At 38.4% G+C, this 14,469-nt stretch overlaps 1 protein-coding gene and 1 non-coding gene across 4 annotated transcripts in view; both read right to left on the bottom strand.

The window, feature by feature from the left end:
* Positions 1–14,469, bottom strand: part of ALMS1 (ALMS1 centrosome and basal body associated protein) — a 236,177-nt gene that overhangs the window by 182,136 nt on the left and 39,572 nt on the right. The window contains exons 3-8 of one of the 3 annotated variants that reach the window (XM_066377979.1): positions 12,491–12,686; positions 6,299–6,416; positions 3,999–4,099; positions 2,358–2,480; positions 1,964–2,103; positions 1,708–1,857 (exon numbers count right to left, since the gene is read on the bottom strand). In XM_066377979.1, the coding sequence (XP_066234076.1) occupies positions 1,708–1,857; positions 1,964–2,103; positions 2,358–2,480; positions 3,999–4,099; positions 6,299–6,416; positions 12,491–12,686 (828 nt within the window). The remainder of the gene's footprint in view (positions 1–1,707; positions 1,858–1,963; positions 2,104–2,357; positions 2,481–3,998; positions 4,100–6,298; positions 6,417–12,490; positions 12,687–14,469) is intronic. The other 2 variants (XM_066377980.1, XM_066377981.1) reach the window with 2 other exon arrangements.
* Positions 10,092–10,198, bottom strand: LOC136401978 (U6 spliceosomal RNA). The gene has a single exon (XR_010750896.1). It is a non-coding gene; the product is annotated as a U6 spliceosomal RNA (small nuclear RNA).

A 14,469-nucleotide genomic window follows, 5' to 3' on the forward strand; every position in this document is an offset into this window, starting at 1 on the left:
GAATTTTTATAACACCCTACAGTTATAATATCCTAGTACACACACATACACAATAATAATTATATAATAGAGAAAAAGGAAATGGAATAATATATAAGTATATTACTCATGAGGGAAGCAGGCTATAAGTGCCATTTGGAGACACTGACTAGTTTGGACATTAAGCACCTCAGTATTCCTTTCTGGGGAAACAAAGGTTCTTATAATTTTCAAGATATCTCTGAAGTCAAATCTTTCAGCAGCATCTAAAAAGAAACACTTGAGCCTGACCAGGCGGTGGCATAGTGGATAGAGCGTTGGACTGGGATGCGGAGGACCCAGGTTCGAGACCCCAAGGTCACCGGCTTGAGCGTGGGCTCATTTGGTTTGAGCAAGGCTCAACTGCTTGAGCCCAAGGTCACTGGCTTGAGCAAGGGGTTACTCGGTCTGCTATAGCCCCCCAGTCAAGGCACATATGAGAAAGCAATCAATGAACAACTAAGGTCCCGCAACGAAGAATTGATGCTTCTCATCTCTCTCCTTTTCTGTTTGTCCCTCTCTCTGTCACAAATAATAATTAACTAATTAATAGAAACACTTGAATATTTCCAGGGCCTATTGCAAGGCTTATACATTGAAGGCCCAAGAGGGGGAAAAGCACACATCAATGTCTTCATGAATAAATCTAATCTTTTTAACACTGCCTCAAAGCAGGGGTCCCCAAACTACGGCCCGCGGGCCACATGCGGCCCCCTGAGGCCATTTATCCGGCCCCTGCGGCACTTCTGGAAGGGTACCTCTTTCATTGGTGGTCAGTGAGAGGAGCATAGTTCCCACTGAAATATTGGTTAGTTTGTTGATTTAAATTTACTTGTTCTTTATTTTAAATATTGTATTTGTTCCCATTTTGTTTTTTTACTTTAAAATAAGATATGTGCAGTGTGCACAGGAATTTGTTCATAGTTTTTTTTATAGTCCGGCCCTCCAACGGTCTGAGAGACAGTGAACTGGCCCCCTGTGTAAAAAGTTTGGGGACCCCTGCCTCAAAGGTTCTTGCTGGCACAACCTGGAAGAGTTAGGATGCCTCAAAATGAAAGGCCTGAGAGTATGAAAGGATGACTCTATCCAAGAGACCACAGAAATCACTAACTTTTAGAGCAGGGGTCTCAAACTTGCGGCCCGCCGAACAATTTTGTGCGGCCCGCAGACTAATCCACAAAGTTCAAAATATTTTGGATAAAATTAAGTAAGCCTAGGGGCCTACTTGTATTTTTCATTTCTCTAGCATCCTAGCTAGATATTAGCTTAGTTAACAGCAGTTGTGATGCGAACTACAGTTTCTGGTCGTTTTGTGACACTGAGTAAACTGCATGTACGATTGTGCTTGTTGTACTGATTTTTTTTTGTTTTCAACTGCAGTGAGAAAAGTGTTGCGTAACAGTTGCCTTTTGTAGACCTAGTGCTGCCCGCTGAAGGGCTGTGATCTTGCTCTGCGGCCCACATGCTGAGTTGTTTGAGACCCCTGTTTTAGAGTCTACAAAATACAAACATTTCTTTCATATCAATCTCTAACAAATTAACAAAGCAAATCCTGCATATCAGGTAAAGACTAGATTACAAGTCACAAATTGGTATTAGAGGACATAAATGGGCACTTTTATCCCCATTTTTCAACTAAAATATTTTTTTCCCAGCCCCATAAGAAATGTCAAATGGAAAAAAACTTACACACTCTTCAAAACTGCTCTCTTCTTTGGATGGTAGTTGTAAAGCAGACTGCCAGGACAGGGAGCTGTCACAAATCTCTAGATCATCAAGAAAATTTTCTAAGCCTACTAGCTCAATGCACTCATCAGTCCAGTCACCTTGGTCACATATCTGGGAAACATTAAAAAGTAAAGTAAGAGCAAATAACATTGCCATTTACTGAAACAATACCGGAAAAGACCTGCTCGCTCCCAACTACCATTTTACTGCATCTCACCTCTCTTTGACGTTCAGTGGATCCTTTAGTGCATGCAACAGCACTGTCATCCAAGCTACAGCATTCGGTATCATCACCCAGAGTACATACGTCAGATTCGGCCTTACAGATGTCAGATCCAGCCTTCCCCTGCAGGCCCTCTACAAAATAGGAGTCATTTTGCATAAATGTATGTATCATAAAACCGGATTTGGCTCCCACAGCCCGAGGAATTTCACCTAAGCCTATACCAGCTTTCAGCAACGTCTCCTGGCCAAATGCAATTACTGATGCATCACGATCATCGGTAAAGCACCTTACGACTTTGCATCATATGCCATCAAGGTTACTGAAAAGCTGCTTCCTACAGCTGCAGATGGACCTCCAATAACATGACTAGAATTTACAATCTTACCCAAAATATAGTTGGAGGAATGTGTAACTTCTTCAAAGGTTTGCTGTTTTAAATCTTGCAAAAATAAAGAATCTGCTGTTGACACTTCCAGTGGGTAAATGATGTTTGAAGATCCTGCCTTCTCTGCAAGGTCAAGAGCGGGAATATACTTTACCTTCCCAATGGAAAGAAATGGTTCATTATCTACATTACACTGAAATAAAGCTGACTGTGTTTTACAAAGACCAACAACCTGGCTATGAGAGTTTTTACTTAAAGAAGTAAATGACTTAACCTCTGGAATAAACAAAAGTGACTTAATGAACATTTTTCCTGAGGAACACTGGAAAGTGATTTTATATCAGGTTGCCAGTATCATCATCACCTTTTTTTCTGCAACAATGGTTTTGAAGCTGCTGTTCAAATACCCCTGGAGTAGATTGATAGTGTTAATGACTAAGTTTACCAGAGAAAGTTTTCACCATTATCATTTAATAGAAAAAGATTTGAGTTTTTTGGTTCAATTTCTTGGCTGTCATTTGTTAAAGACTTACTGATGTCAGTTTGGATTTCATTTACTTTCTTAGAAGCAATAATTATATCAAAGGCTACATTTTCAGTAGCATCAACACTTTCCCCACCAAAAGCAGCACCTGACTTTTGGTTTCTTTCCTCTTGAAAATACAGTTTTTCAGTTTTTCTGGTTTTCTGTCTCATCCAACTTAGATGTAATAATCTGAAGAGGACCACGAGAAGTCTCTACCATAGATATATCAGGTCCCCCGGAGAACATATGTGTTTCTGAAACTTTTACAGAATTATCAGGAACTACACCATTCACAATATGCTGTATTTCTAAAGATCTGGGACACAACTCCGAAAACACTAACGTAATGCTATTCTCCTTTAATTCAAAACACTGAGGTAATTCTTTCCCTAGACCTTCTTCACTTTCTTCATATCCTCCAAAAAAACCATCTTTTGTTTCACCTCATTCTCAGCTGGAGCCCTTACATAAACACTCAAAATAATGATTATCAGACATCAAGGGAACCTTTTTTTCCCTCCTTTTGAACAAGCAATGCAAGAAAAGAACATGATATTTTATTATTAAAATGAGGAGCAACTTCATGTGAAAAGGAAATATGATCCTTACTGATTAGACATGTTTCTGGACAGTGTTTCTCTCTGTTTGCTTCACGGCATACATGAAAAAGGAGCACTAAAATTGTCATGTCCCTCAGGAATTTTATTTTTATCAATTGTGTCTGATGTATCTGAGCAAGAATCACAATCATTACTGTTTAAATATTTTTCTGACTGCTGTAAAGCTTCCTGTTTCCAATACTGAACATATGAACAAGAAGCATCAAGACTGTCACTTTCTTTAGGAATTACATATTCATCACTTATATCAGATAAACTTTATCTTTATCAGCTAAATTGGTTTCTGGCTCCTGTGTAACTTCTTGTGTCTTCCATGACATATATGAACAAAGTGTATCATAACTATCAGGGTCTTTGGGGATTTTCAGTTTATGAATTGTATCAAATGATAACAGTCTCTTCTTTGATTCCTTGTTCAGGATGTACAAGAGCCCTGAGACTCTACAGCTGTACTCCCTATAAATATGTGCTGAGATACACTAAAGCCACTGTTACCTAAGTCTGAAGTTCCTTCTGAGGCTGCCTGGAATAACGCTTCACTAACTTCTGAAGGTCGAGAAAACCATCCAGTGTCTTCAGACTTAGCAGGAATTCCCCTGAAAATGTACAGTTAAAAATAAAAATGTTACACATTTAAAGCCTTTACTTCTTTAAATACCAACATGAAAAAATATAAAACTGATGTGTCACTGATATCAAGGTTATCTGAAAAGTGTGTTGAAGAACAGTTTTAATTTCAAATTCCTTTAAGTTGGCTAATGATTGAACAAGGCATATATTCATAAACAGAAGATAAACTACCATCCTATTGCCCTGATATAAAACAATAGTGCCAAAATATATGAGTACTTGATATTGTCAAAAAATTTCTTTAAATAAAAAATTCAAACTTTACTATTTAAAATGTTGAAATTATCACCTACCATAATTTAACATTCATTTAACCTGCATTGGTTCTTTTACTAGTCACCACTTAAGTGATCTACTCTCCCTCCCCCCCAAAAAAATTACAACAGTAATCTAATCATCTTTGGTTGACTATTGTATTATATATATATAAAAGTGATTTTAAAGTAATACATAGCAAAGAGGCAGAGGTTTTTATTCAGCAAACATCTATAGTTTTTAATTGTTTTTTTTTTAACAGAGAAAGTCAGAGAGAGGGATAGATAGGGACAGATAGATAGGAACGAAGAGAGATGACAAGCATCAATCATCAGTTTTTTGTTGCGACACCTTAGTTATTCATTGATTGCTTTCTCATATGTGCCTTGACCGTGGGCCTTCAACAGACGGAGTAACCCCTTGCTTGATTGAGCCAGTGACCTTGGGCTTAAGCTGGTGAGACTTGCTCAAACCAGATGAGCCCGCGCTCAAGCTGGCGTTCGGGGTCTTGAACCTGGGTCCTCCGCATCCCAGTCCGACTCTCTATCCACTGCGCCACCACCTGGTAAGGCTAGTTTTTAATTTAAGATGTCTTTTTTTTTCTTTTAGTTCTAAAAAAAGAAAACTTATATTTTTAGCAAATTCCAAATGTTTTAGAGAATTCCAGACCTGTCTCCTATTATGACTATTCTAAAGGGCATAAATTTCAAATAATTTTTAATTTGGACATGTTACAAAAAAATCTTGTTCATATTCATATAAGGTGAGAAAAGATAACTAAGCTCATTCAAGAATAGCTGACCAAAATGAGAGTACCAAACAAGTTAGTGACCATGAAATAAATTCTTTATTTTCTTTTTCTTTTTTATTTTTTTGACAAAGACAGAGAGAGAGAGAATCAGAGAGAGGGACAGATAGGGACAGACAGAAAGACAGGAAGGGAGAGAGATGAGAAGCATCAATTCTTTGTTGCCACCTTAGTTGCTCAATGATTGCTTTCTCATATGTGCCTTGTACAGGGGGCTACAGCAGAGTGAGTGACCTCTAGCTCAAGCCAGCAACCATGGAATCATGTCTATGATTCCATGCTCAAGCCAGCAACCCCGTGTTCAAGCCTGTGACCTCCGGGTTTTGAATTTAGGTCCTTCATGTCCCAGTCCGACGCTCTATCCATTGCACCACTGCCTAATCAGGCTGACATAAATTCTTTTTACAAAATGGGGGTGGGTGATGGGAAGAAAAAGAGGAGATTAAAAAAAAATCCAGTGTGCCTTCCAAATTAAAATATGTCTGAAATGCTAGACCAGGGGTAGTCAACCTTTTTTATACCTACCTCCCATTTTTGTATCTCTGTTAGTAGTAAAATTTTCTAACCACCCACTGGTTCCACAATAATGGTGAGTTATAAAGTAGGGAAGTAACTTTACTTTATAAAATTTATAAAGCAGAGTTACAGCAAGTTAAAGCATATAATAATAATTACTTATCAAGTACTTTATGTGGTATTTTCGCTAACTTTGGCAGAATAAATCTTTATAAAACAACTTACTATAGTTAAATCTATCTTTTTATTTATACTTTGGTTGCTCTGCTACCACCCACCATGAAAGCTAGAACACCCACTAGTAGGCGGTAGGGACCAGGTTGACTACCACTGTGCTAGACTATATTCAAAATTATTTTTAAATAAACTACAATAACCTGGCTCATTTTTACACATACATATGTTACTACATCTAAATGATATGCATCATGTCTTAACTTGAGGCTTACCTTCAGAGTGTGAGATGAGACTATCTAACCCCTACCCCAAAGTCTCAACTTAGGCTGAAATCATAAATATTAGTAACAAGAGCAAAAAAAGAAAGAGTAGAAATGTAGGATGCAAATAAAAAAATAAATAATCCTACCTCAGAGGTGTAAAATGTAGTTCACTTTGGTGAAACAAAGAATCAGACCCAAGCTCTTGGTCTTGTGTCAAACATGTCAGCAAAGGCAAATCAGGAGAAGCAAAGCTGTCTTGTATGACTGTAAAGTTTCAAATATGAAAATGTTGGAAATACTAGAAATTAACTGTTTAGTTTACTCACATAATACTTTAAAGAACCTAAATATGCTGCGATCTGCAAGTTTCTATAGGCGTTGACATGATAAAAGCAGCAGCAGCAAATACCTGACAAGGTACAGGCACTAAACATACAATATTTCATTTAATCTTCATGACAACGTTAAAGAATGGGTATTATATATATCATATAGGTAAGGAAACTTAAGAAATATTAAGTAACTTGGTCCACAAATAGCCTCAGTGCCAGAGTGAGTTCTAAACCTAAACATTAACTTTTTAGCAAGTGCTCTTAATCCTTATGAGTGTTTCTTTCCATATTTCTTTTCTTAGCAAGAGATGGGGGGAGAGAAAGGGAGAGAGATGGAAGCATAAACTTGTAGTTGCAGCACTTCAGTTGTTCACCGATTGCTTTTCATACATGCCTTGACTGGGGGGCTCCAGCTGAGCCAGTGACCCCTTGCTCAAGTCAGTGACCTTGGGCTCAAGCCAGCACCCCTGGGCTTCAAGCCACAAACCATGGGAACATGTTGATGATCCCACGCTCAAGCTGGCAACCCTGTGCTCAACCTGGTGAACCAGTGCTCAAGCAAGCAACCTCAGGGTTTTGAACCTGGGACCTTAGTGTCCCAGGCTGACACTCTACCCACTGCGCCACCACTGGTCAAGTTCTTTCTATCTTATATCAAAGTATGTTGCATAGGATCCTGGGCATCCCTAAGATATTCTCAAGTGGTGCCTAGGGTCAAAATCATATTCAAAATAATATTATATCATTTGCCTTATTCACTCTTATTATCTCACAAAGGTATATAGTAGAATTTTCCAAGTGACATGTATAACGATATTGAATGTAGAAGCAGATATAAAAAAACTACCTGTTTTCTATTAAGTCAGAGAGTTCTTAAGTAAAACAATGATACTCTTCTAAATATTTTTGTTTCAGAGTATAGTTATTTTTCTTAAAAACTGTAATTTAGTTAAATGCAAGTCATATTTTAATGAGTTACTCTTTTAAATTGGTGAGTTTTAATTTCTAATATAAGAATATCAATAGGCCACATTAAACAAAAGGTCTTTAGAGTCCTCAGTAATTTTAAAGTATGTAAAGTACTCCTGTGACCAAAATGTTTGATAACTACTGATTTAAAGGAAAAAAAATCCTTGTGAATTCCTGAATGCCTACTTAAATAATTCTTACTAAAACACCCTTGAATATATACAAAAAAGGTAAAAGAAAAAAACACCTCCTAATTCCATACAGCATTTATACAACCACAAAACAAAAAATTAAATATTAATAGAAACAAATCTAAACAACTAACAGCATCCTATTTAATATTAACTGGATTGATGATATCTTGCTAAAACAAAATGATTCTTTCAATATGCAATAGCAATATTATTGCTACAGTTTGCTTTTTTGATTTCAGAATGCCTATAATACGGTACACCTTCCCTATAATAACTATCACTCTCTTGCTTTAATCTTTGGTCTGTCTGCTTCCCATTTAGATTGAAAACTCCATGTCTGCTTTATTCCTACTTGTATCTTCAGTGCCCAACAAAATACCTGCTACATTTAGTAGCCATTCCAATAGAATTATTTTTTACTGATTTATGTAATTAATTAAAAATGAGAAACCATTACCACCATGATTCATTCCTCTTTGGCACTGGCTTAGAGACTTAGTCTTAAACCTTCAGAATCATCATTTCATAATCTTCATAAGTCCTTCACCCTTCTAAAAATTTTGAGAATTTTTATGAATTTATTTGAGTCAAACTGATAACCTGTGCCAGGGAGCAAGATCTCATATGCTCCTCATTGAGATTTTTTTTTTTTTTTTCATTTTTCCGAAGCTGGAAACAGTGAGGCAGTCAGACTCCCGCATGTGCCTGACTGGAATCCACCCGGCATGCCCACCAGGGGGCAATGCTCTGCCCCTCTGGGGCGTTGCTCTGTTGCATCCAGAGCCATTCTAGCACCTGAGGCAGAGGCCACAGAGTCATCCTCAGCGCCCGGGCCATCCTTGCTCCAATGGAGCCTTGGCTGCGGGAGGGGAAGAGAGAGACAGAGAGGAAGGAGAGGGGGAAGGGTAGAGAAGCAAATGGGCGCTTCTCCTGTGTGCCCTGGCCAGGAATCGAACCTGGGACTCCTACACACCAGGCCGACGCTCTACCACTGAGCCAACCGGCCAGGGCCATCATTGAGTTTTTTTTTTCCTTTTAATTTTTTATTTTATTTTATTTATTCATTTTAGAGAGGAGAGAGAGAGGGAGAGACAGAGAGACAGAGAGAGGAGAGAGAGAGACAGGGGAGAGGAGCTGGAAGCATCAACTCCCATATGTCCCTTGACCAGGCAAGCCCAGGGTTTTGAACCGGCGACCTCAGCATTTCCAGGTCGATGCTTTACACACTGCGCCACCACAGGTCAGGCTTTTTTTAAAAAATTTTCTGAAGCTGGAAACGGGGAAAGACAGTCAAGACAGACTCCCGCATGCGCCCGACTGGGATCCACCCAGCATGCCCACCAGGGGGCGACGCTCTGCCCACCAGGGGGCGATGCTCTGCCCCTCTGGGGCATCACTCTGTCACGACCAGAGCCACTCCAGTGCCTGGGGCAGAGGCCAAGGAGCCATCCCCAGCGCCCGGGCCATCTTTGCTCCAATGGAGCCTCGCTGCGGGAGGGGGAGAGAGAGACAGAGAAGAAGGAGAGGGGGAGGGGTAGAGAAGCAGATGGGCGCTTCTCCTGTGTGCCCTGGCCAGGAATCAAACCCGGGACTTCTGCATGCCAGGCCGACGCTCTACCACTGAGCCAACCGGTCAGGGCCTCTCATTGAGATTTTTAACAAAGACCTCACATTTCTCTTATCTGGACACTGCTGACAGTTTAAATCATTCTCAAGATATCATTGTTACAGCACCATTTTCATTAAGACATATGCTTTTGCTGAGACTAATATACCTGACAATGACTATAATATCCATGCCTAACAAAAGAGCAATGATGATATTTCCTTAGTTATCAGATCCAGGGATCTGCTCTAATAATTTAAAATGTTCTACTTTATCTAGAGTAAATGAAAAGCTAGAGTTATAAAACTTTGCTAGAAAAAAATCTTAGAAGCTAGACACATAATCTCTTACCAGTGCTGAAATTCTTTTGAGAGCATTTTGCTGTTACATAAGCTCACTTTTGTTCTTGTTGTTACATAGCCTTTCCACTATTAAATGGCTCCAGTAGCAAGTTTTTTTGGATTTTTTTCATTCTTAAGTGAGAAGTGGGGAGGCAGAGAGACACACTCCCACATGAGCCCTGACTGGGATCCACCTAAGAAGCCCCCTACTAACTAGGGCAATGCCCTGCTCATCTGGGACCATTGCTCTGTCCCTCAGAAACCCAGCTCTGAGGCGAGGCCATGGAACTATCCTCAGCGCTCAGGACCAACTTGCTGTATGAGCCATGGCTGTGGAAGGAGAAAAAAGAGAGAGAGAGAGAAGAGAGAGGGGGAGGGGTTGAAAAGCAGATGGTTGCTTCTCCTGTGTGCCCTGACCAAGCATTGAACCTAGGACATCCCTACGCCGGGACAATGCTCTACCACTGAGCCAACCAGCCAGGGCCATTTTTTTTCTTTTTAATATGGAATGCTTCACAAATTTGCATGTGTTCCTTGAGCAGTGACCATGCTAATCTTCCCTGTATTGTTCTAATTTTAGTATATATGCTGCCAAAGTGAGCAGAGAAAGTTCTTTCTCATGTCAAGTTTAAAGCAGCCTCTCTATAAGTTATGTATTCTTCTTTTAACCTCTAGACTAGGAATTAGAAAACATTTTTTATAAAAGACTAGAGGCTCTGGCCGGCTGGCTCAACAGTCCTGTGTTTGGAAGTCACAAGTTAGATTACTAGTCAGGGCACACATGAAAAGCAATCTTCTGCTTCTCCATCTCTCCCCTTCCCCTTCCCTCCCCCCCCCTCTCTGTTCTCTCTTCTCCTCCCACAGCCATGGCTCAAATGGTTAGAGCAAGTTGGCCCAGGGTGCTGAGGATGGCTCCATGGCCTTGCCTCAGGTGCTAAAATAGGTTGGTTGCCGAGCAACAGAGTAGTAGCCCCAGATGGGCAGAGCACTGTCCTATAGGGGGTCTGCCAGATGGACCCAGGTCAGGGTGCATGCAGGAGTCTGTCTGTATGCCTCCCTCTCATTTAGTAAAAAAAAAAAAAAACAGACCAGATAGTAAATATTTTAGGTTTTGTTGGTCATATATGGTTATGTGTTACATATACATTTTTTGTTGTTGTTTTTACAATCCTTTAAAAATGCAAAAACCATTCTTAACTGGTAAAAAATCAGGCTGTGGCCTGTGGCCTATAGTTTGCACACTCCTCCTATAGAGGATTAAAGTACTCATACATGATACTGCTATTTTCTATTTACTGGATTGTCTTCTCAAAAGAGAAGATCATTTTATATGTGTATATATATATATATATCTCTCTCTCTAGCATCAAACACACAATACACACTTAGATTATCTGTTACTGAATGAATGAAAATAAATATTTGAACGAAGAAAAATAAGTTGTTTCCTTTTTAGCATAAGAGCCCTCCAAACACCTGATTATAGCAAAGTCTTCTCTTTCATCTACTATCATAGTCATCTCCTCCCATGAAAGAATGCTAATGTCAACATCTTTCTTAAATTGGGAAAATAAAATTGAACTTGAATGATGATCCACACCACAGAATACACTGGCACTATATTTTTATTTGGATAGCATTTGTTTATATCTGAAAAGAACTACTATTCATGCTCCTCTAAAAATACTCTCAACAACTTCACGGTTGAACCTACTACTCTGACAAAAACTAATTCTAAAGAATGCAGTGGTTTTATTTTTTTCAGATTTTGAAAAAAAAATCTGAAGAAAGGAAGAACAAAGTAACTATTTGCCTGAATTATGAGTTAGGCATGAAAATTTTTAAACTGCCATATTGGTTTAACATTTTTATACAGCCACAATGATCTAAAATAGCAACAGTACAACTTATTCTATCTCCTACCTGATGTTTTGAGTTTCTTAAAGCTTTTTTTTTTTTTTTTTTTTTTTTTTTTTGTATTTTTCTGAAGTTGGAAACGGGGAGGCAGTCAGACAGACTCCTGCATGCACCCGACCGGGATCCACCTGACACGCCCACCAGGGGGCGATGCTCTGCCCATCTGGGGCGTTGCTCTGTTGCAACCAGGGCCATTCTAGCACCTGAGGCAGAGGCCACGGAGCCATCCTCAGTGCCCGGGCCAACTTTGCTCCAATGGAGCCTTGGCTGCGGGAGGGGAAGAGAGAGACAGAGAGGAAGGAGAGGGGGAGGGGTGGAGAAGTAGATGGGCGCCTCTCCTGTGTGCTCTGGCCAGGAATCGAACCCAGGATTCCTGCACGCCAGGCCGACGCTCTACCACTGAGCCAACCGGCCAGGGCCTTAAAGTTTATCTTTTTAAAGAGCTAATAAATCAGTTCCATTTACAGCAAAGGAAAACAGTATGAGCTATATAAGAAAAGTCATTTAATCTCTTTATCTCAATTTCTGGGTCTGAAAACTGAAAATAACACATGCCTTAACCAATTCTAAGAATCTAATTAGATAAGCATGAATATTTGTTTTTGTTTGTATTTTAAGGATTATGGAGTCTCCATTGCTAAGTAGTCAAAGAATAGTATTGTATACAGTTTACCCAAGAAAAACTTCCACAAATTCAGAACTAAGGAAGCACATCCACTAGAGGGAAAGTTATTAAATGTCTGCCTTCTGTGAGCCATAGAGTATAATAAAATGAGGTGACATTGCACAGTCAACACAACTACACCAGCTGATCTGTGTGGAAAACCAGAAATAAGCTCTTTGTATAGCTCTACGGAGGTCCTCAACTTAAGAAGGGATTTAAATGCAGGAATTGTAGTCCCCCCAAAATAAGTATTTTATAAATGTGAGGTATTACTATTAAAAAATAAAGAGAGAAAGAGAGAGAGAGAGGCATTACCTAGCAATGGAGAACAAAAGAGATCTCTGTTGGGCTCCTTTACTTGATTTTCTGACTGGGTCAATATACCTTCCTCCACAGAGGGGAAGTTTGTCACTTCTGTCCCTTCCTTTCTCACATTAAACCTGGTCTGTGTTGTATCCGAGGTGTGGGAAGAGTCGATTTCTTGAGGAAGAAAATGCCAAGATTCTGTTCTCTAAAACAATAATTTTGAAGGAAAATATGCTAAGTTGTTAACTGAATTAATATACATATTAACATCAGAATAAAACATCCACTCACATAGCTTCCTATGTGATAACATTCTCATCAAAGTTTATAAAAAGTAAAGCTTTTCTTTGTTTTTCACATTAACTATATTTTAGACATCCTTCCTATTAATACCCATCTCTTAACAATTCAAATCTGCCAGTGATTCTTGACCAGTTAGTTCTCATCATTAAAACAATAAATCTGGTTCTACATAATGAAATCTTACAATTTAACTATAATAAAACTGAAGAAAACTTCCAAACCTAAAGCTACAATAGTCTCTGCATGTGATCACTTTACTGAATTTTTATTAGTTTAAACAGTTTCTATTAGACTCTTCATTCAATAACATTATTTTATCATCCATGAATAATGGTGCATTTGACTCTTTTAAATGTTTACCCTTATATTAGTAACATGATTCAAAGCAATGCTTCTAAAAATATCTATAGAAAGAACCAGTTTTTCCTACTTGTAATTCATCACAGAAAGATATCTTATTAAAATACTTAAAAAACTAGTAAGTAAATAAACTACTAAAAAAATAAAAATTACTAGAAAACTAAAATTCAAAAGATAGATTAGCCCAAAATACAAAATATAAGCCCAAATGTTTCATTTCTAGTTCTGAAAAACATAAAATCACTCTGTCAAAATAGTATAAAAGTTTCTAAACACTTCAATTCTTGTACTTACCTCTTGAGAAAGCAGTAACAAGAAATTCATGAACTACCACAAATCCACAGAACATACTAAGCAGTAATATTAAAGTTGAATTAAATACTAATGATAACCAATTTATAAGGCATTTTCCTTCTAAATTTGGTATTGGTTAATAAGAATATTATTTCTATCATACTATGAAAGTATTCTTTTATTTTCATCCTGAATCTGCTAGGAATGAGCACTGAAATTTATCAAACTATTGTACATTATAGCATATTTTTCCCAATTAAACCTGATAAAGCATAGCAATAACCTTCTTCATACTGCAACATCTTCATATTTATTTGGTAGTGGTAGATCAGACTTTAAACCATATTTGCTAGCAGTCTTTAACATGTTCTGTCATATATAGTCATACTAAGATTATTCAGTATCTTTTTAATTTATTTAAACAAAAAAGGAAAGAAACGGAGAGATAGAGAGAGGGAAGGAGGAAGGGGAGGAGGAAGGGAAGGAGAAAGGGAAGGAGGGAGGATGAATCCACCCATTTCTCCCAACCCCTTACCCCACCGGCCCTGGAATCATCAAATTTGCTCTGTCTTCTGTTGTTTTAGATTCCACATATAAGAGAGAGCAGAAGTACTTGTCTTTCGTATCTTGGGAGGAAAAGATTTCATCTTTTCATCAATGAGTATGTTAGTTGTGGGTTTGTCAAATACTGTATTTCAGATACATGATTTGGGCCTTTATTCTGTTGAGGTATATTCCTTCTGTACCCGCTTAGTTCATTTTTATTGTAAATGGATGTTGAATAGTGTCAAATGCTTTTTCAGCATCTACCAAGTTCATCTTTATCCTTCGTTTTGTTAATGTGGCTTATTACATTGACTGATCAATCAGTGGTGAAATATCATGTATTCCTGGAATAAATCCCATTTGATCATGGCATATTATTTAATTTGGCTTGCTAATATTTTGTTGAAGATTTTTGCATCTCTGTTCACCAGGGATATTGCCTATAATTTTCCTGTGGCATCTTTGTCAGGTTTTGTTATCAGGGT

Source organism: Saccopteryx leptura, chromosome 3 (genome assembly GCF_036850995.1).
Source record: "Saccopteryx leptura isolate mSacLep1 chromosome 3, mSacLep1_pri_phased_curated, whole genome shotgun sequence".
NCBI classification, from domain to species: Eukaryota; Metazoa; Chordata; class Mammalia; order Chiroptera; family Emballonuridae; genus Saccopteryx; species Saccopteryx leptura.